The 22,425-nt window shown below is 39.9% G+C and overlaps 1 protein-coding gene across 1 annotated transcript in view; it reads left to right on the forward strand.

The window, feature by feature from the left end:
* The first annotated feature begins 9,577 nt into the window (after positions 1-9,577).
* Positions 9,578-22,425, forward strand: part of Sord (sorbitol dehydrogenase) — a 35,533-nt gene continuing 22,685 nt past the window's right edge. Inside the window, exon 1 of the mRNA XM_046461003.2 lies at positions 9,578-9,747. Coding sequence (XP_046316959.1) covers positions 9,682-9,747 — 66 coding nt within the window. The 5' untranslated portion in view covers positions 9,578-9,681. The remainder of the gene's footprint in view (positions 9,748-22,425) is intronic.

Here is a 22,425-nt window from a genome sequence, read left to right on the forward strand (position 1 = left end):
GTGCTGAGGATCTCGAACCCAGGGCCTCGCATGTGCTAGGCAAGTGCTCTACCACTGAGACACAACCCCAGCCCCTATTTTGTTTTTTTTTTTTTTTTGGTAGTTTATTACAAATACATTTTTGTATTATTTTTATTTGTTTTTTTAAGATATACATGACAGTAGAATGTATTTTGACATATTATACATACACAGAGTATAACCCATTCCAATTAGGATCCCATTCTTGTGGTTGAATACTATGTGGAGTTACACTGGTCGTGTATTCATATATAAACATAGAGAATTTATGTCTGATTCATTCTACTGTCTTTCTTATTCCCATCCCCTCTCCCTTTTCTTCATTTCCCTTTGTCTAATCCAATGAACCTCTACTCTCCCCTGACCCTTATTGTGCATTAGCATCCACATATCAGAGAGAACATCCAGCCTTTGGTTTTGAGGGATTGGCTTATTTCGTTTAGCATGCTATTCTTCAGCTCCATCCTCACTGGCAAATGCCATAATTTCATTATTACTTGTGGCTGAGTAATACCCCATTGTGTATATATACATTTTCTTTACCATCCATCTGTTGAAGGGCACTTAGTTTGGCTCCATAGCTTAGCTATTATGAATTGAGCTGCTATAAACATTGATGTGGCTGCATTACTATAGTATGCTGATTTTAAGTGTTGACTGATCTTTAAGACATTGGAGATAATATGTATTACTAAAATAAAACCCTGAGGTGTGAGAATATCACAGTGGAGATGCTCAAACCCTTGATTACTTATTAAAGCTGCCCCCTCTTTGCGCATCCAATTTCCTCACTGGCTCTACTCCATTGCCCTTCCTCTTTGGTTCTGGTCTCTCACAGCCTTTTGACTAATGTTCTCAGATACTGCCTGCCCACTAATACCTTAATACCCTCCCACCTCTAAGCCTTGACTCCTGATATTCTCTTTGCCAGGAATATTTTTCTGCTTCCCTTATGCCACATTGTTTCATGATCCTATTTAACAATGTGTCTTAATTAAGTTCTTTTTCAAGAATGAAGATTTAACAGACCACTTTTAAACAATGAGTGGGTATTTAAAGACAGGCAATTAGGCAAACCATCCAAATATAAGAATTGTAACTCTTTGAGATCCAAGATGGCTCTGTGAGTTTCAGTGGCAGAAGTTCATGGATCTTCACTGTACTGTTCTGCCATTTGTATGCCTCAACTACTAATTAGATTGGGCTTTTAGAGGGGAATTCCCCAACTTTCCTGACTTTTTCAACATATATTTTATATTTTTTCTTATCCTTACCACTTCAGCTTATTCATAGTTTCTTCTTCCTGATAATTTAGCCCTACTCAGTAACTACAACCAACTTGCTTTTGGTCTTATCTTTTTCTCTCTTTTTACATCTTTTTAGCATCAGCTTCTGCCATTAATTGCCCAATTTCCTCCTTATTTCCCACTTAAGATTCTAGAGGGTAATATATTGCTACAATTCTTTTAAAAAATCTATTTATTTATTCATACTAATTATGTATATATGACAGCAGAATGCATTTTGATTCATTGTACACAACTGCAGTACAACTTTCATTTCTCTGGTTGTACATGGCTACCTTACTGTTTAGGTAGAACTTTCTCCACTAAGCTGCATCATTATTTACTGATCAGGATATGGATTTGACTGATTTAAGGGCATCAGGTACCCATATATGGTTCAATCAACTGTGGACCAACATGGCTTCCCAAGCTCCCTCTAAGAAGGGGTTGTGGACATGCTATGTATATGATGCCATGTGCACATTCTCTCATTTAAATTATCACAACAATCCTGATAGCAACCTATTTTCTACAGATGAAGAAACTGAGGAAAAGAGGGACTACCTAGTATGCAAACTCAAATCTGCCATAAAAAAATCACTATGCATGGCTGGGGATGTAGCTCAGTGGTACCACAAGAAAACAAAGAGAAAAAGAAATCACTACAGCAGCCTGCTTTGTTCTTGGATGGAAGAAATCACCATGTAGGGGCTTCGTTGAAGAATTTTAAGTGAATTTTCTTGAAACAAAATTATAAGGTACAGAACTGTCAAGAAAGGAGAGCACTACTGCTGCCCTCTATTCCTTTCACAACTGATTACAAGATAGGTGTTCCTAGGAGAGCTCACTCTTATTGATGAGGGTGTGAGTGTGTTACTGTCCTGTGGGTTCATACTGGAGATATTATTTACTACAGATGGATCTATTGTAAATAATGGATCAAATCTAGAACAGATCCATCTTTTACTATGACCACCTTAAATATGGATGCATCATCCTAACCTAATGTATTCAGATTTACAAAACAAGTCAATGGAAAGATATTTTTTTCCCTGTTGCAGATTCTTTCTTCTTATACCCTACGCTATGGAATTGGTGGGACAGTAGTTTGACAAAAAGCCCTAGCTCAAGACTCTTCAGATCTTTCCCTGGGCCAGAAAAAAGTGGGTTTCTACATGTGGGTACAAGGTACATGGAGACAAGGTATATGTGGTAGGGGCCAACTTAGGATAATAGATTAATAAGTATGATCCATTAATATACCTTCTCACAATCAATGAGAAGATGGGAAAAGGTGAGAGTTAGATGAAATAATAGGAGGGAAGCCTTTAAAATAGTGCCTACTTGTATTAGTTTCCTCTGGCTGCTGTAATAAATTACCACAACCCTGATGGCTTAAAACAATACACAGTTATTCTCTTGAAGTTCTGGAGGTCAGAAGTCTGAAATTAGTTTCACTGGACCAAAGTCAAGGTGTCTGTAAGGCTGAACTCCCTCAGAGGCTTCAGGGGCTATTTCCTTTTCTTTTCCAGCATCTTGAGCTTCATTCTTTTGTGGAATCATCCTCCATCTTGAAAACCAGTGGCATAGCATCTTGTTCCACTTGTTACATTGCTGTATTCTGTAGTAATATCTTCTTCTACCTCCCTCTTCTAAGAACACTTGTGATTACTATTATAGTCTACACAGATAATCCAGGATAATCTCCCTATCTCAAGATCCTTAACTTAATCACACCTAAAAGACCCTTTTTAAAAAATATATATAAGGGAACATTTTCAGGTTCCAGAGATTAGTACCTGTATAACTTTGAGACTGTTATTCAGCCTGCCACACTGGCATAAAGTAAATGCTCAAGGAATGCTAGCTATTATCATTAATGTTCTAGGCACTTTACATATGCTCTTTAATCCTCACTATAGCCTTATAAAGTAGAGGATACCTAATAGAGAGAGAGGTAGTTATCCCTATTTTACAACAAATCTACTTAGACTCTGATACTCTACATAGTCATCTTCTTTACACTTAGCATCCTTCACCCCACACTGAGCTGTGACTCACCCCAATATGGACTCCTCATCCTTCTAACTTTGACACACTGTGTTATAAACAGTCCACTGTAAGGATGCCCTTCTGATCCTACTCAGGCCTCCGCACTTGTGTTGTTCCACCCTTACTTTCACATAGACTCCCTTGCTAGACTTCCTCCATACTTGTATGCCCATTTCAGTTTTATGGAAAACTATCCATCACAAGATTCATTTGCTCTTTCAAAAATTTTTTTTTCTGTCAGAATGTCCTTCATCTGCATTTCCTTTTCCTCTTCCTTTGTCTCCACTGTAGCATGTTTATAATCTTTACCCTTGTTCTTTACTAACTTCTAAATGGGTGTTAGGTGGATATGAGGTTCTAAATTAGTGAAGGAATGTTGAAGATGAAATGACTGGATTGTGAAAGCTGTAACCTAACCAGTCCATCATAGTTTGAATGAACTAACTGGGTGATAATGTTATGTAGGTGGGTTGTGGCTGGAGAAGGTGGGTCACTGGGAGGGTTCATCTTCCCTAAGACCTCTTCTATCTTTGTTTCATGGCTACCATGAATGAAGCAGCACTCTTCCACCACACCCTTTCACCATGATGTGCTACCTTACTTTAGGCCCAGAGCAATGGAGTTGGCCCACCATGGACTGAATCTGTAAAACTGTGAGTCAGAATAAACTTTCCCTCCTAAATTGTCCTTTGTCAATATTTTGGTCACAGCAACTAAAAGCTGACTAATACAATAAGGTTAGTTATTTCTGAAATAGGTATTTGCAGATATGAAAAGAAGGGAAGAAGACAAGACTAAATTCTAACTAACAGTAATTGCTTCTGTGAACTAAGATTTTTTATAAAAAATCTTTTAGTTTCTGCTTCTCCTGTCCATAAAGATATGGAGCTGTAGGGCTGTTTATAACAGCCCAAAGGCATCTCTTCATTAAACAGATCATCACAGAAGATAATCAATTCTTTGACAATCTGCTTAATGACTTCCATTCTCTGAAGTGGGGATTGTATCTGTATTATTCACTGAGTGAGTAATGATCCCATCTCAATATGGCTCCCACTCCCACCTTTCCACCAAACTCCTTGTCCATGATCACCAATTACCTCCTTGTATTAGTCATTTCTATGTCACTATAAGGGAATACCTGAAGCAATCAGCTTATAAAGAGAAAAGTTTTATTTCAGCTCCTGGTTCTGGAGGTTCCAGTCCAAGATTAGATAGTTCCATTGCTTTGGGACTCTGGCAAGGGCAGCACATCATGGCAGGAGTGTGTGGCAGAACAAACTGCTTACCTCATGGTCAGAAAGCAGGGAAAGACATGAGGGTCTAGGGTCCCACAATCCCCTTCAAGGGCACACTCCCAGTGATCTAAGGACCTCCCACCAGGCTCCACCTTCCCAAAATCCATAGCACTTCCCATTAGCTCTACCCTGGAGACCAAGCCTCTAACACATGGACCCTCAGGGAATACTACCCACATCTAAACCATAGCACTTCTTGTGCTAAATCCCTTTGATACTTTTTGGTTTTCATCTTGACTTTTTGTCGGGATTAAAAAGTTGGCCATTTTTTTTTCTTAAAACATTTTTTTTCCTATTATGGATTCACTTATCCTCAGTGTCCTTTCCTTGTCCCTCTTCATTTACCTAGTCTCTCAATGTTGGATGCTCCATGCTTGGACCTGAGCTGTCTTCGTTTTTCAGTCTACCCTCTCTGTCTGGATTGTCTCATTCTCTCTTATTGCTTAATACTGACTATACACCAATGACTCAAATTTAGTCTAAACAAGCCTAGACTTTTCAATACTCTTATATCAAAATATACCCTTATATCACCAAGTCATTTCACCTGGATGTCTCATAGGCATCTCAAATTTGGCCTATTCAAAGTTATATGCTTCATCTTTCTCTCCAATCTGTTTTTCTTTCTCCTGTCTTGCCCATATCAGATATTAGCATATTCAACCATCCTGTTAGTCATGTAAGAAATCTGGGAGACAGCCTTTCTACTACCTTCTCCTCAATGCCCATAAGCTAATCCTTTACTAAATCCCATGGAAACCATCTTCACAATAAATCTTCTATCTGTCTACTTCACCCCATTTCCATTTCTACCATTTATGCAAATCCAAGTTGCTATACTTATCTGGCATAAAACAGTAACTTTTTTTGTGTGTGTGGTGCTGGGGATTGAACCCAGGGCTTTGTGCATGCAAAGCAAGCACTATATCAACTGAACTACATCCCCTGCCCAACAGTAACCTTTAATTGGTCTCTTTGCTTCCATTTTTCCTGTGCCATCAACATTGCCCCACTGCCACCAAGCACCAGTCTCTCCTGGATAGTTCTAGACCAAATTCTCTCTCTCTGCATTTAAAAATTTTATTATAATTAGTTATACATGACAGTAGAATGCATTTTGACATATCTTACATAAACGGAGTATAACTTCTCATTCTTCTGGTTGTACATGATGTAGAGTTACATTCTTCTATCTACTATCTACTATCATTTCTACCCCCATTCCCCTCCCCTCCCTTCACTACCCTCTGTCTAATCCAAAGTACCTCTATTCTTCCCTAGGTCCACCCCCACCCCTTCCCGCTTATTGTGGATTAGCATCCACATATCAGAGAAAACATTCAGCATTTGGTTCTTTGGGATTGGCTTATTTTGCTTCCTGCTCTCTTATTCTATTTTCCTAACCCTTTCTAAGGTTTTACTCTAGGTTTGTTAGTGAAAGTTATGTTAATAATTCCTAAGGATGACCTCTATTAATCTCATTCATTGCATAGAGATTTTTACTAATTTAACTTTCATTGATAACTATTTTTTAAGTTCTGTAAGAAACTTCCTGGGTTTCTGTTGACTTTTTAAAAAATACTATTATTTTTTAGTTGTAATTGGACACAATACCTTTATTTTATTTATTTTTATGTGGTGCCGAGGATCAAACCCAGGGCCATTCTAGGTGGGCACTCTACTGCTGAGCCACAACCCCAGTCCTTCTGTTGATGTTTTTATTGCTTCTTTCTTTCTATTGTTGTAAATAACTGGGTTTGCGTAATTGCACAGTTGATGACTCCATGGAAAAAGCTAGAAATCAAGATTTTACAACTGATCTTTTTCACAAATCTGAGTCTTTTACCTCAGTCTTGCCCATATTAGATAATATCATCTTTATTCATCCTGTTAGTTACTTCAGAAATCAAAATTTGGGAGTCAACCTTTCTACTTTGGAACACCTAGGACCTGTGGGCACACTGGTTTTTCTTGTTAGTACACTATGTAATCCAGACCTATAATAGCCCAGTATTTGTGGTGACAAGTTACTCTCCCTTCTTCTTGATATGTGGCCCCAGAGGATAGTATGATTTTTTAGATTCCAAATAAGATTTCACAGCAGAAATTTATCAATGACTTGTTAAAGCTGTATTTAGTAGAGACAGTGTTTCAAAGTACTGTGATATTTGGGAAAATAAAGTAGGGGCCCAGAAAAGCTGTCCAAACAGGTTACCAATAAAGGCAAAGACAACATTCTAAGGCTTATTTAGTAAAATGTCTGCTCCTCATTATTACCAATGCTGGCCTCTGATGAGAAATTATGTTAAAATGTCACAAGTAGTTTAAACATTATAACAACTTGCTTTTTTATTTTAAAAAATCAGATTCTTAAATTTACTTAGAATGAAATATTTCCTTTTTTTTCTTATCAGGAATTGAACCCAAGGGTGCTTTACCACTGATTTACATCAGCCTTTTTTATTTTTTATTTTGAGACAGGGTCTTGTTAGGTTACTTAGGGACTTGAACTTGCAATTCTCCTGTCTCAGTCTCCTAAATTACTGGGATTACAGGTGTGTGCCACTGCTCCTGCCTTTTTTTTTTTTTTAATGGTGGCATTCTTATGACTTCTTTAAGTGCTCTTAGCTCTTCCCAGAAGTTTCTCTTTTCTCATTTGAGTTTTAGCATCACTTAAGTTATGCTTCTAACCTTGTATAATTTGTAAGCTTGCCTAGAATTAAGACCATCATTAACTACCACAAAAGTACCAAAGAATATATTTTTAATTTTTTTTTGTAGTTTGTAGATGGACAGATGCCTTTATTTTTTATTTTTCTTATTTTTTATGTAGCACTAAGGATTGAACCCAGTGCCTCATATATGCTAGACAAGCACCCTGCCACTGCAAAAGAATATTTTAATGCTACAATCTTTCCTATTGCTTGTAGAGTTTCTGCTGAAACGACTGAGGATTCAAGCTTGAAAATGAGGCAGAAAAAGGAAAGCATGTTGTTCACCAGGATACTGTGGACTTATATAACAAGTTGATTCAGTATACCAGAATTTTATTCCATTCTGTTCTTCTGTTTTTTTTTTCTTCTTCCTTTTATAATGCAATTAACTAGTCCCAGATAGGATATTAAATTTTGTTTTATGAACTGTCATGGCTCCATTTAGATTTTTGTCTTTTTCTTGCAATTGGTATATATAACTTTTAGAGCTCTTATACTTGTAAGGCTTGGAGGGCTTAGATTTGAAATGATATCTTAGTTCCACTGTTTTTGTTTTAAACTAAAGCTATATAAACCTTGTGAGTTGAATAAATTTCTGAATTTGAAAATGAAAAAAATCACTTTCTTAATTCTTATCAATTTACCCTTGTACCTTTCTTATAAAAAGTTCTAGTCAAAGAATATTTGTCTCTTTGCCCTCCAAATCTCTGCCCCCAGTTAGGCACAAACCTTCAAGACATTTTCAAAGTGTCACTGCTCAGGAGAAAACAAACACCACTATAAGTGTGTAATTGTGTTCTTATTCTAGAGAACACTACTTTGGTTTTAGTGTTTTATTTTCATAATTTAAGTCAAGAAATGTCTACTTCAAGCAGCCCTGAGTTTTTAAGTCATTCCTGGTGCCTTCTCCTTTAGCTTTACCCATCAGAACACATGCCTGGGAGATTGCAAGGGAACCCCACAAGACAAGCAGGGGAAATTGGGTTCTGATTTCCGTGAGGGAATGAAGGCCTGAGCCTCAACTCTCTACAAAAGACCTGCTTAGCTGCTAAATGCAGGAGTTGCTGGAGGACCCAGCCAAGCACAGCTAAGCCTTGTAGTAGGTCTCTCAAATCAATGGACCTGATTCTGTGAATAGTTCCATGCAAACAAAATGATATAAAACTGCTTTGTTAAACCTTGTAACACTCTCTACCTTGCATCCTCTCCCCTGAGCCTCACATTTCCCTTTTTATCATTATTGATCCATCGTCATCATCAAATGCTTTTTTAAGTTTCTGCATGGTACAGAACACTTTCCCTGGTTCTGGTTAAAAAAATGAGGTCTTTCCCTCAGTGGACCTCCAGTGCATCTGGGGAAGGGGTAACACTCAGTGAAAGTACAAGCTGTATCCCACAGGTTGGGCATGCAGTCAGTGCCACAGGGAGACGTCTTCGAGGGTTGCAGCTCTGGGGAAAGACCTCTGGAAGAGATAAGAAGATTGGTAGTGTGGCTGAAACAGGGAGGGAATGAAGTCCTGACAATGCCCTTAAAGGAGGGACGAGTACTTTATAGTCGGGCTTGCCAGGAAGGCGGCTCCCTCCCAGAGAGTTAACCCTCACTGTGTCCCTGAGAGGGGAGACCTTGAAGGAGCTTGAGTTTGTGCCTCAACTCTTGTTCAAATAGAAGCAGCAGTGCAGTTAAAAAGAAAGGTTCTCACAATTTCCATTTCACAGCTTCTTTATAAAGATGTATCAGGCCCATGGGATAAATCAGGCCCATAGTATGATGCACGAATTCATTCACTTATGCCTTGATGAGAGACTCTGTGCTGGGCACAGGGGACAAGGCGCCAACATGGATACTGCCATCAGTATAGCGCCTGTTTCTCTAGATTTACTGTATAAGAATCTCGGTACTGGCCCAGAGAATCTGCATTCTCAATAGCTCCCCAAATTCCTGGTGCCCATTTTTCCTCAGCTAGCGTTTGAGCATGCCGGTTTGCTGGCTTTAACTCTGTAGGCTGCTTTCAGGGCAGCAAAGTCTGAGCCAAGCAGAAGAACAGTGCAGACAGAAGCAGGGGGCCTCGCGGATCTCTCCAGCTGGTGGTTCTGAGGGAGCTGGCAGCTCCGCCCCTGCACGCCAGCCCCGCCCCGGCTGTCCAAGAATGAGAAGGCTCCGCCCCCGGCCGGCGCGCGCCGCCGAGCCCAGGCCCCACCTCCCACTTCTAACCCCGGACCCTCTGCAGGGCAAAGACCAGAACCATCCACAGGACCCGTACCGCCACAGGCCCTGCAGACTCCAGTACCACACGGGAGCTAGAGAGTGACATGGCGACGGCGGCCCAGCCCGAGAACCTCTCCCTTGTTGTGCACGGACCTGGGGACATTCGCTTGGTAAAAGAGGAAGGAGGGTGGGGAGCCTACTCGACCCTTCCTCACTCCTCTCTGAGCCCAGCAGGTCCCAGCTCTCCAGTTCCAGCCTAGCAAAGGCCCCTCACCTTAGGTGTTTTTTGAGCTGGTTACCATAGGGGTTAAAGTGGGGGTGGGGGTGAGGGTGGGGGTGGGGTAGAGGTAGTGATTAGTGGTTAACGATTATCATTAAGGCAGGAATATTGTCTGTGCCTCTCTGAACTTAGCCCCGTGACTGGCACGTGGCCTATATCCAGGACTATTGCAAATGAATTGAAGCCTTTCCCCTCCTTTGCCAGCTGCAGATTCATTGCACTTTTCCAGCTGCAGATTCATAGTCCAGACTCTTGCCATTGCACTTTTCAGAAGAGATGCAAGAATGCTGCCTGGATTAGGAACTGCCCAGAACTGCTCTTCTGGGTAGAGCACAGGGTAGAAAGAGAAGATAAACAACACCAAAACCAGCCTTTTGTGGGACTGATAAAAACCTCCCCTGCAAGATTATTATGATTTTGAGAATACCCAGCACTTATTAAGTGTTCAGAAAATGATAGCTTTGGCTGGCAGTGTAGATAATCACCCTTAGTTCGTTTTCCAGTGATTTGCCTCTTTGATCTGGTTCCCTTGACCTTTTAGGAACTTTCTGTATACATCTGTTCTTTACACCCTGACTTCTGCCCTCTGCTAAGGGGACCAAAGTTCAGGGAGCTGCTGAATCAGCCCAGTGGTCATGCCACAGTTCCATTGACAAAGTCCATTTCAAATGGCCTGGGATGGCATTTGGCATGTGGACAGGTATCAGCCATCTTTATTGCTCCTAAGAACTTTCTTCCCTTCAAAGAACATGCACCAGGATCTAAATTGGAGAGACTCAGAAGATTATAAAGATTAATAGTAATTGACAGTTTAAGAATCTGTGATGGTCTCTCTAAAGAATGCACACAGACTGAGTTTGGTGGCAATTTTGTTCAAGACTCCCTTTAATGCCCTGTATATCTCCCTTCTATCTGTGTAAGAATCCTTATCTGAAGGATTCTCTCCATTTCCTTTGTTGAAGAAAGTGCCATCCCCAAGTTGATAGGCTTGGTTAGTTAACAGAGCCAAGACAAGAATTCAGATGTTCAAACTCCCATTCTAATGCTGTTTCCTCTTATTTTGTAGTCTCCATCCAAGGTCCTGAATTAAAGTGACACTATTACAGTTTATTACAATAAATGCCTCATCAGGCATTATGAGGAAGGGAAATTGGTACTACTTTATATAGCTTATAGAGTGATTTCAAATGCAGTTCTTCAAACATTTATAAGAGGTTACCTTCCATGTGCCAGGCACTGGACCAGAACGCTGGAGGAAGAAAGCTCCCAAGTTTACTGAGGGAGACAGATATGAAGTAAACTTTTGAAGTAAACAATGTAGCAATGTGAGGGCTTTGATGGTCATGGCAATGAGTAAAGGTCTCACTGGGAGTGGCCTTTAGCCCTTGGCCCTCTATCTGTTCAGAGCCTGCTTGAGGCCATGCACCTAATAAGTAGAAGCCCTAGAATTATAACCCCAGGTTCTGTTTGCCTTCACTCCTAAACTCATGCTTTCCCACTTCTCAGGCAGACTACCCCCCCTTTAAGAGGGAGCTCACCTTAAATTTCCTCCATTGGTTTTGCATTAGGACCCACTCTGATTAGAATGGGGATTGGGTTGAGGTGACTGTGTTCTAACGGCTCTAAAAAACATGAGAATTTTATGTGCAGTTGTGGGACTGGTACACAGTAAAAGTGTTCAGGGGCATAACCAGGAGGACTCCCAGGTTTAGTTTTAAGACTTGTAGGTGCGTGAGTAATTTACTAGTCAGAAGAATAGATTAAAATAATGAGATTAGCTTTGAAAATTTGAGTTTAAGATGTTTCCATGACAGATTACAGATTAACTTTGAGTGGTTCCCTTGGATACAGGAATGCACCTGGGCTGGTGATGTAGACTTAGGAGTCATTTGTTTCTCTGCTGAGCGTACTGCACCCATTCCCCAGGAAATATTTGGAAATGTATCAGGGGGTTTGGTTGTCACAATGATTGAGGGCAACAGCTGATAGATTTTATTGGAATTTATTGGATTCACTGTCCTGCACAATAAAGAATTGTCCTGTCCTAAATAGTGCTCTATTAGGAAATTGTGGATGGCTGAACAGAACATGTATAAGCAGAACATGTAGGAGGAGAAGGAAAGAAGCAGGAGACATTACTCTGGAGAAATACCCAATACTGGAGGGAAAGGGACATAAGGGTTGTCAGCAAAAACTAAACAGAGGCCCGTGACTCCTCAGGGGTGACTACAACACAGCACAGGCTTTCTGGGCCCTTGCACTCCTTCCCAAGCATAGTTTCTCCCTGTTTCCTCCATAAGGCTCCTTCCCCCCAGTAAAGTATTTCTGCCTATCCACCCTCTTCCTTGAGGTGAATAGGCTCAGTGATCTAGGATTGGGTTGATGGTGCCAGTAATGAACCAGAGATAGAGACAGAAAGAAACATCATGGGGAATCTTTGAGGGCAAGAGACCTGTTCTCTCTATAGGAGAACTCAGGATTTCCTGAGCCTAATAATAGAGTAAGTCATTAGTGACATTTGAAAAGCCATAGGCTAGGTTGAATATGAATTACAGAAGAGAAGACTGGGAAGGGGGAAGAATTGGAATGTCCCTCACCCCCAGCATTTTTTTTTTTTGCCTTGAGTACTGAGGATTAAACTCAGGGCTACTGCATGAGTACTAGGGCAGCTGAGTTACATCCCCAGCCCCTTTTAAAAAATTTTATTTTGAGAGAAATTCTCACTAAGTTGCCCAGGTCAGCTTTGAATTTGGGATTTAGAAGAGATCCCAAAAGCCTTCTCAGTAACTGGGATTATAGGTGTGCACCAACATGCCCAGCTGTTTTGCCTTTTTGGGATAAGACCACCAAACAATAAATTTAAAACTCTTTTCACTCTGGGAATTGAGGCCCAGTGCCCATTTAGGTGGATCAGGGGTTGGTCCCCTGAAAAAAATGATCCTTGCCTCAAGAACTCATGTAAAGGGAATTGTTTGTGGAAATTTCTATTCCTAAAACCTGAAGCAGGATTCTGCAGGGTTCTGAAGCAAGAAGGAGGGCTCAGCTTTTGCCAGTGCTGCCTTCCTGCTTCATGTAAAACCAGGAACCTGCCCGTTCAGGGGGGTGGTTCTGTGGGAAAATGTGACCTGGGCCACTTCACTCTATCTAGTAGAAACAAAACCTTAACCCAGAATCCCTCTTGCCTGTGGAGAAGACATGACTCCCTTTTCTTTCTTGATGCAGTAGGGAGCTGCAGGAAACAAAACTTAAATTTGCCTGCTAGTTGGTTAGTGGTAACAGCAAAGAGGGAGCATTATAAGTTGTGTGGTAAATCAGAGAGAGAGAAAGGGAGGGAGGGAGGACATAAACATACTGAGAGATTGGCTGTAGTCTTTCATAATGAGGAAAATAAAACAAAAATCTGAGATTTAAAACCTTCTGCTCCCCCTCCCCATTTTAAATAGAGAAAGTTTAAGGCTTCCAGAGAGTAGGAGGGAGAGGTGTGGAAACATTCATAAAGAAGCAAACAGCCACCGGCTGGGGTTGTGGCTCAGCGATAGAGCGCTCACCTATCGCGTGTGAGGCCCTGGGTTCGATCCTCAGCACCACATAAAAATATATAAATAAAACAAAGGTATTATGTCCAACTTCAACTAAAAAATAAATATTAAAAAAAAGAAGCAAACATCCAATCAGCAAACAATATCAGTTTGCTGAGATCTTTAAATGGAAACAATAATAAGGTCAAAGCCAAGGTGAGGGATCAGAGTGGGATTTAGTTCTAGCTCTATTGCTGCAAGTTGTGTGATTGGACAAATTATTTTCTGCTTCAATTTCCCCATCTTGAAAAGGGGATAATAGTAGTATTCATCTTTTGGTTGTGTGAGAATTCAATGGCATCATGAATGTGAAAGGCCCAGCACAGCATCTAGCACATTATCAAGAGTATATGCTAACTGTGGAGTTAGGCAGGCAGCAGGCTAGAGGCATTCAAACGCAGATGATTTTTAGCCAAATTATTTTAATGTGTCCCGGGCAATTACTTCATATTCAATTGTTAATAGTTTATGATTATTTAGTCAGTCTAGAGAAATTTAGAAATTGCTTTTTTAAAATTTATTTTTATATTTTATTTTTAGGTGGACACAATTTTTTTTTTTAAGATGTGAAACTTTTTTAAAATATCTATTATTTTTTAGTTGGACACAATATCTTTATTTATTTGTTTTTATGTGGTGCTGAGGATCGAACCCAGGGCCCCACACATGCTAGGCGAGTGCTCTACCGCTGAGCCACAACCCCAGCCCCTGGACACAATACCTTTATTTTTATTTTTATGCGGTGCTGAGAATTGAACCCAGTGCCTCATGCATGCTAGGTGAGCACTCTACCACTGAGCTACAGCCCCAGCCCCTAGAAATTGCTTTTTATTGGGAAGTGAATTACTAATTCATGAAGCTGGGATATAAAACATTCAAATTAGTTTTTCTGTGCAGAATCTTTGTTTGGTGGTGGTAGGTAGGCTTTTTTTGTTTGTTTGTTTGCTTTTGGTACTGGGGATTGAACCCAGAGATGCTTTACAGATGAGTTATATATATATTTAAATTTTTAAATTTTGAGACAGAGTTTCACTAAGTTGCTGAGACTGGCCTCAAATTTGTGATCCTTCTATTTCAGCCTCCTGAGTTGTTGGGATTACAGGTGTGTGCCACCATGCCCAGCAATGTGCTATAATTTTAATGCTCTAGGGTTTGCTAGAATGGTAAGGAAACTAACAAAAGGGGATTAACATTTTGAGTGCCTACTACATTCCGTGCATGTCCTAGGACTTTAATACAGTGCTTCATGAATTTCTATTATGAAAGATTCAATTTTATTTGTATTTCCAGTTAACCACGGACTGATGCTTGCATTGGCTGCACTTGGATGTAGTGTAGTATCAGACTGCTATAACCATTTTTAAGCGTACCTCTCCACTTCTTTATGTATTGCATAAATAAATAACAGTTCATCATAAGTAACAGTTCATGGACCACTTCTAAGTGCATGTTATATCCCTTCTTCCTGAAAATCAGCTTTTCTCCAATTTCAGGCATGAACATCTGGACAGGGAGAAGAATGGGAATAAAACAACTTCCCCATTCCAGGGACCTGAGCACCCTGGAGGGGAAGTAGTCAGATTTTTGTTTTATGATTAGTTATATGAGTAGATGGCAGGGTAAAGGAAAAATAATTATGAGTTGATATTGTTTAATTATAACAGAGAAAATAATGCATCAATATCAAATTTAGAGATTAATCAGAGTTCTTAAAGATATTTCTTGAGATTTTGCTCTTTGAGGAAATGTAATATACTCCATGTCAATAGTTTTTTAAAAAACAAGACAATTCTGTATCTAATACAACACATTAAAAGTGTCCTGTCCTTGCCACTTATGCTTTACTGTTAGGATTTTTGAATGAGGAGAATGGGATTATATAATGAGGTGTCATGAACCCCCAGCAGCTCAAATGCTTCTAGGCATCATGCATCATGTGTCTTTTTTTCCTTGCGGTGCTGGGGATCAAACACAGGATCTTCATGCATGCTAGGCAAGTGCTCTGCCACTGAGCTGTATCTCCAATCCTTACATCATGTCTCTTTTCCTGATTAGTTTTGCAATTAGTGGACAGCCAGCTACTTCTATATGAACAGATTAAAGGGCACTGATAGTCCTAATGAGCAGTTGAGAGATCACCTGGAGGGAGAAGAAACAGGCTGCTTAACCCTTTAGTATCTGAACTAATCTTATCAGTCAGAGGTAACTTCCAGTGATAACATAATCCCAAACTCCTTCAGTAACAGGGGAGTTAAGTAGTAGCAAATAGCCCAAAGAAATCCCCTCTCTTTATCTAAATTGTTTCAACAATAAAACCAGATAAACAATTTCAAATTCAAAAGAGGAAAATAAGTCCAGCAAATTGCCATCTCTGTCAGCTGTTATGAAAAGGCAATGTCTTTGTCTGTAAAAGGCCAAGAGACACAAAGCTAACATTTTTCCCCTCAAAGCAGCAGGAGCAGTAAACAACGTCAGTAATAGGATTTTAACATTCTGTAAAAGTAACTCTATTCTTAGGGGAGAAACTAGAATTATGGGTGTGGGGGAGATTTCTAAAATTGCATGACAAATTAAGAAGAAGAAATAGGTACATATATGCAGTATTGGCATCCAATTTAGAAGTCTCTGAGCATGGATATTAAAGCTGGAAATTTCCCCCAAACCAGATTTTTTTTTTGCTGCCATATATTTATTAATCTATTTATTTTTAAAAGTTTTTATTCTAATTTGTTATATATGACAGCAGAATACATTACAATTCATATTACATATATAAAGCACACTTTTTCATATCTATGCATGTATATACAAAGTATATTTATACCATTCCTGTCTTCTTCATACATGTACGTAGGGTAGTGATGTTCATCTCATTCCACCATCTTGTTTTTACCCCCTTGCTCCCTCCCTCGCCTTTTCTCTATCTGGAGTTTGTCTAATCTTCCCATGTTCCCCCTCTCAACCCCGCTGTGAATCAGCCTCCTTATATCAGAGAAAACATTAGACATTTGTTTTTTGGGGATTGGCTAACTTCACTTAGCATTATATTCTCCAATTCCATCCATTTACCTGCAAATGCCATGATTTTATTGCTGAGTAGTATTCCATTGTGTATATATACCACATTTTCTTTATCCATTCATCTACTGAAGGGCATCTAGGTTGGCTCCACAGTTTAGCTATTGTGAATTGTGCTGGTATAAATATTGATGTGGCTGTATCCCTATAGTATGCTGTTTTTAAGTCTTTTGGGTATAGACTGAGGAGTGGGATAGCTGGGTCAAATGGTGATTTCATTCCCAGTTTTCCAAGGAATCTCCATACTGCTTTCTATATTGGCTGCACCTATTTGCAGTACCAACAGCAATGTATGAGTGTGCCTTTTCCACCACATCCTCGCCCGCTCTTATTGTTGTTTGTATGCTTTATAGCTGCCATTCTGACAGGAGTGAGATGAAATCTTAGAGTAGTTTTGATTTGCATTTCTCTAATTGATAGAGATGTTAAACATTTTTTCATATATTTGTTGATTGATTGTATATCTTCTTCTGAGAAGTGTCTGTTCAGTTCCTTGGCCCATTTATTGATTGTGTTATTTGTTTTTTTGATGTTTAGCTTTTTGAGTTCTTTATATATTCTAGAGATTAATGCTGTATTTGATGTGTGAGGGGTAAAGATTTGCTCCCAAGATGTAGGCTTTCTAATCACCTCACTGATTGTTTCTGTTGCTTTTTAGTTTGAATCGACCCCATTTATTAATTCTTGATTTTAATTCTTGTGCTATAGGAGTCTTGTTAAGGAAGTAGGGGCCTAATCCAATATGATGGAGATTTGGACCTGCTTTTACCCTATTAAGACATAGGGTCTCTGGTTTAATTCCTAGGTCCTTGATCCACTTTGAGTTGAGTCTAAAACCAGATTTAATTTTTTTTTTTTTAGTTGTAGATGGACTCAATACTTTTATTTATTTATTATTTTTATGTGGTGCTGAGGATCAAACTCTGGATCTCACACAAGGTAGGCAAGTGCTGTGCCATTGAGCTGCAGCCTCAGCCCCTCAACCAGATTTACACAAAAAAACATTGATAACTGGGGAAAATATGTTCAAATTTTGCAAAGTGATGTTCACTTCAACAACTTAAAAAACAGACGCTGAATAAATGTGTCTCTAAAAAAAAGTAAAAAACATATAAATATTCAATTATAAAGACCTGAGCACAGTAAGTACTTAATAAATGTTTTAATAGACCAGAGCATCCAACAGAGCTCAGAGATTTCATATTTTTGCTTAAGATAAAGATCCTCATAATAAATTAATGGTTATGATCTTATATGTTTGGTTAGAAGGAAGTTTTTACACATTTATCACTGCTGAGAAGTAAATAGTTCCTTAACTACCCTGTGTGGTTTTAGTGTTAGGTGGAAGGAAGTTTCAAGAAGTAGTTACTTTACTAGTCTGGTATGACAGGGAAGGTATCTTGTAAGAGATGATGACTGAGCACCAGTTCTAGGAATACAACTGCCTAATGGACAGGTCCATTTGGATGTCCCTAGACCCCTCATTTCAACACATCCAAACCTAAGTCTCCCTGAGTTCCCACAGGAATTAGGATGCCTCACTTCCAGTTGCTTCACTTCCTATGTCCTGTGAGATCTTGAAGGAGAGGGAAAAAAGGCTCCCTGTGAGGGTGACCCAGTGTAGGGTTTGGCAAGGTTGGAGGTAAGATGGAGACATAGTGGCTGCCATGTGAGTGGTTTAGGGCCACTGGGGACTGCAAGCAGATTTGCATTTTAGAAAGATTGTTATCAGCAGAACAAAGACTGGATGGAGCTGGGAGAGCCTGGGCAGGGAACCAGCTCAGTGGACTTTGGAGAGTATCCAACCCCCTACTTTGACCCCCTACTTTGAGTGTGCCAGGACCAGCGGCTAGAACAAAGCCTCTTATGACAAAACAGCCAATTGGGAAATCTTTGGATTTCCCTTAAAACACCCTTCAGGTACTCAATGGAAAGGGAATATGGAGGGAGAAGGAAGCAAAACAAGGTCTCCTGTTTACTGTAAGCATGCAGGACAGCCCCACAAGGCTCACAGGAGGCCTGGCATGTGGAAGCAGGTGTCAGAGATGCTGCTGAGGACCTGGGGCCAGGCTGCTGACTTCCTCACACTCTGTCCTGACAGCAGGAGAGGGTGGCTTTATCCTTTTTCTACAACTGTCAGAAGCAAGACTGGCATCTTAACTTCACTTTCTTCTGAAGACTAGGGCCTTTCAAAGAACAATCAGATTTCTCTAAAGTTGACATAAAAACAATGGGAATACAACTTTTCCCCCCAAACAATTTAAAGTACTTTTCAAAGGGGCAAGGTTATCCACAGTTGGTTCAACCATAGTGTGAGGTAATTATGGAAACAGAACTTGGTTATTTCCTTTTTTCCTCTTTCCACCTATTCTATTTGTTGCATTAAAGTGGTACAAAATGATGGACTTTGTTGCTACATATTTGTAAATGCACACAATATAACAATATACTTTGGCCAATATCACTTCCCAGTCCCTCCCACCTCCCACATCCCACATCCCACGTCCTGGTCCCTTTCCTCTACTGATCTCCCTTGATTTTCATAAAATCCCCCCCCCCCCCATCACTTTTCCTTTTTCCTCTGTAGCTTCCACATATGAAGGAAAACATACAACCCTTGACCTTCTGAGTTTGACTTATTTTCCTTAACTTTTCAAGTTTGACTTATATCGCATAACATAATGGTCTCTACAGAACTTTGTTATTTCTTTTGTTTTTCTTCCTTTCTTCCTTCCTTCCTGCACTGGGGATTGAATCCAGGGCTTGTTACATGCTACGCAAGTGCTCTGCTACAGAGCTACATTCCCAGCCCTGTTATTTCTTTTGCAATAAGCCTGAACTTATGTACTATGAGTTGGCTCTCCTTTTTATGGTTATCTTTGTTATACAGAAGAGGAAATTGAGGGCACAACAAGGTTACATAACTGCCAGAGGTACATGCAGGTGTTGGGGAGCCTGCAATGCACTTGGACAGGTGATTCCAGAGTCTTGATTCTTCATGGTCCCACTCAGGTTGGCTGAAGGAGGGAAAAGGCATCTTCCCCCAATTTCTCCTTGTATTGAGGCAGTGGCTGCAATGCATGCAAGACTTTGAGAGAATGAATTCAGTTGTGCTGGTAGAAGTGGAGAAATTGGGGCCAATAAGGGTACATTTAGGATTATTTGCAAACATCTATTTAGGGAAGGTGAGATAACATTTAGGATGAAAGGAGCACCTGGCATGATCCCATGTGTCCAGAGAATTCTTCCCTGAGTATTTTCATGAGTTACTGTGTAAGGCGGAGGGTCAGGGGGTGAGTGAGCTTAAGGAGAAGAATAGGAGGGAGAATATGTATGAGATCCAGACAGGATTTTGTTATTGTTGTTGTTTCTTTGTCCTGGGGTTGAACCTAGGGGCACTTACCACTGTGATACATCTCTAGTTCTTTTTTAAAGTTGCTTAGGGCCTCACTAAGGTGCTGGGACTGGTCTTGAACTTGCAATATTCCTGCCTTGGTCTCCCCAGTAACTCCAATTATAGGCAAGTCCCATGATGTCTGGCTTCAGATAGGTATTTCTAATTTGAATTGAAAAGTGCGGAATGGGATGTAGTTCAGCGGAAAAGGGTTTGCCTCACCTGTGCAAAGCCATCGATTTGATCCCCAGCTCCAAAAAGAAAAGACAAAAAGAAAAAAAAAAAAAAGTATTAGAACACTAACATAACTACAGTAAAGAAGTTACTCAGTTCTTTTTTACCTTCTCATTACTATCATTCACAGAAAGGTAAGAAATCCTATTTAGGAAAACTTGAATATGTCTAAGACTACAAAACATTTTTTTTTTTTTAATTTCTTGCAGTGCTGGGGTTTATATCTAGGGCCGCGTACATGCTAGGCAAGCGCTCTACCCCTGAGTCACGCCCCTAAGAAGCCTTGGGAGATAAGAAATTGGGTAAATGAAAGCATATCACCACTAAAATCTAAGACTGAAAAAGAGATTAAGTAAATGGGATTTCTTTTTTTTTTTTTTTTTTTTTTTTTTTTTTTAATTTTTTATTGTGGGTTGTTCAAAACATTACAAATTTCTTGACATATCATATTCCACACTTTGATTCTAGTGGGTTATGAACTCCCACCTTCACCCCATACACAGATTGCGGATTCACATCAGTTACACATCCATTGGTAAATGGGATTTCAACCAACATCATGCCAAGAACCACAATAAAAAAGCAAGGATTTTTAGTAATCGTGTATGACAACTTTGTAAAACCTGTGGGCTCCACGGTGGTGCTTAGACAATATTTACACATTTATGGGCTGATCTTAATATGGGCTTGTGCTCAGGTAGCATGTCTTCTGTAGATGAGAGGCAGTAAACAAGCCTGAATTATAAAGGTGATTAGAGTTAGCAAGAAAGAGAAGGGAAAAGAAAGGGTGGCAGTACAGGGAAAGTATTTGAAGTTCTCCATGAAGTGTTTCTGCTACCAAGAAAAAAAAAAAAACAAATTATTAGTACAGCACCATCTAGTGCCTGGAGAAGTTACTGTAGGTTTTTCAGAGAGGTAAGAGCAAAGGGCTTTTTCAGAGATTACAGTGGTCATTTCAGTGACCGAGGGCTTACTTGGTTCACCCAACTATTGCTCTGAGTTTGAATCTCCCTAACTCCCCACCCCAAATGCAGTATTCAAACTTAATACAGATAGAGGCAAGAATATGAAGATTAGGCTGTGTAATCAATAGTCTCTCAGTGCCTGGGAGTTTGCCTAATAACACAATTGGTGGAAGGGTAGAATACTGTTCCATGTTTGTCTTTATTTCAATTTAACTTGCAGTTTAAAATTTCACCCAATATAACAGAAACAACTTTACATAATATTTTCTGATATATAATGTCAAATGTGAACTGGGTGTGGTGGCACATGCCTGTAATCTCTGTAACTTTGGGGAGGCTGAAGCAATAGGTTCATAAATTCAAGGCCAGCCTCAGAAACTTGGTGAGACCCTGTCCCAAAATAAAAAAGTAAAAGGGCTGGAGATTACAGCTCAGTGGCAGAGTGTCCCTGGGTTCAATCCCCGTATTGCAAGGAAAAAAGTCAGATATGAGACCAGTGACTCCATTGGGGAAGGTTTTGGTGACAGTTATCCTAAAATGGCCATTTTTAGATGGAATTCCTTCTTGACTGCCTGCCTTCTTTCCTTCCCTTCTTTTCTGTCTCTTCTTCTTTCTTTTGCCCTTCCCTTCCCTTTTTTAAATTGAGGTTAAAAACAAAATAACCAAAACCTGCCTTATCCACCTTTCTTCTACATCAGATTATTTTTTTGTTTGTTTGTTTGTTTGGTGCTGCTGGAGATTGAACCCAGGAGTATTCCACCACTGAGCTACACCCACAGTCCTTTTAAAAATTTTTAAATTTTGAGTCAGGGTTTTGCTAAATTGCCTAGGATGGCCATGAATTCGACAATCCTCCTACCTCAACCTCCTGAGTAGCTGAGATTATAAATATAATCCCACTCCTGTTCAGATTGCTTCCTGCCCCCCAGTACTGGGGCTTGAACTCTGTGGCACTCAGCCACTGAGCCATATCTCCAGCCATATTTTATATTTTATTTAGAGACAAGGTCTCACTGAGTTGCTTAGTGCCTCACTCTTGCTGAGGTTGGTTTTGAACTTGTGATCCTCCTGCCTCAACCTCCCGAGCTGCTGGGATTACAGGTGTATGCCACTGTACTGGCTCAGATTGCTTTTTTGTTAATATTTATTTTGTTAGTTTTAGGTGTATACAATATCTTTATTTTATTTTTATGTGGTGCTGAGGATCAAACCCAGTGCCTCACACATGCTAGGCGAGCACCCCACCACTTGAGCCACAAACCCAGCCCTCAGATTGCTTTTTGAACCTGTGAGAGTATTAGAATGCAGGTCCTATATGT

The sequence above is a fragment of the Marmota monax genome, unplaced genomic scaffold (genome assembly GCF_021218885.2).
Source record: "Marmota monax isolate L192 unplaced genomic scaffold, Marmota_monax_Labrador192_F-V1.1 WCK01_AAM20220418_F8-fsc00001, whole genome shotgun sequence".
Classification (NCBI taxonomy): domain Eukaryota; kingdom Metazoa; phylum Chordata; class Mammalia; order Rodentia; family Sciuridae; genus Marmota; species Marmota monax.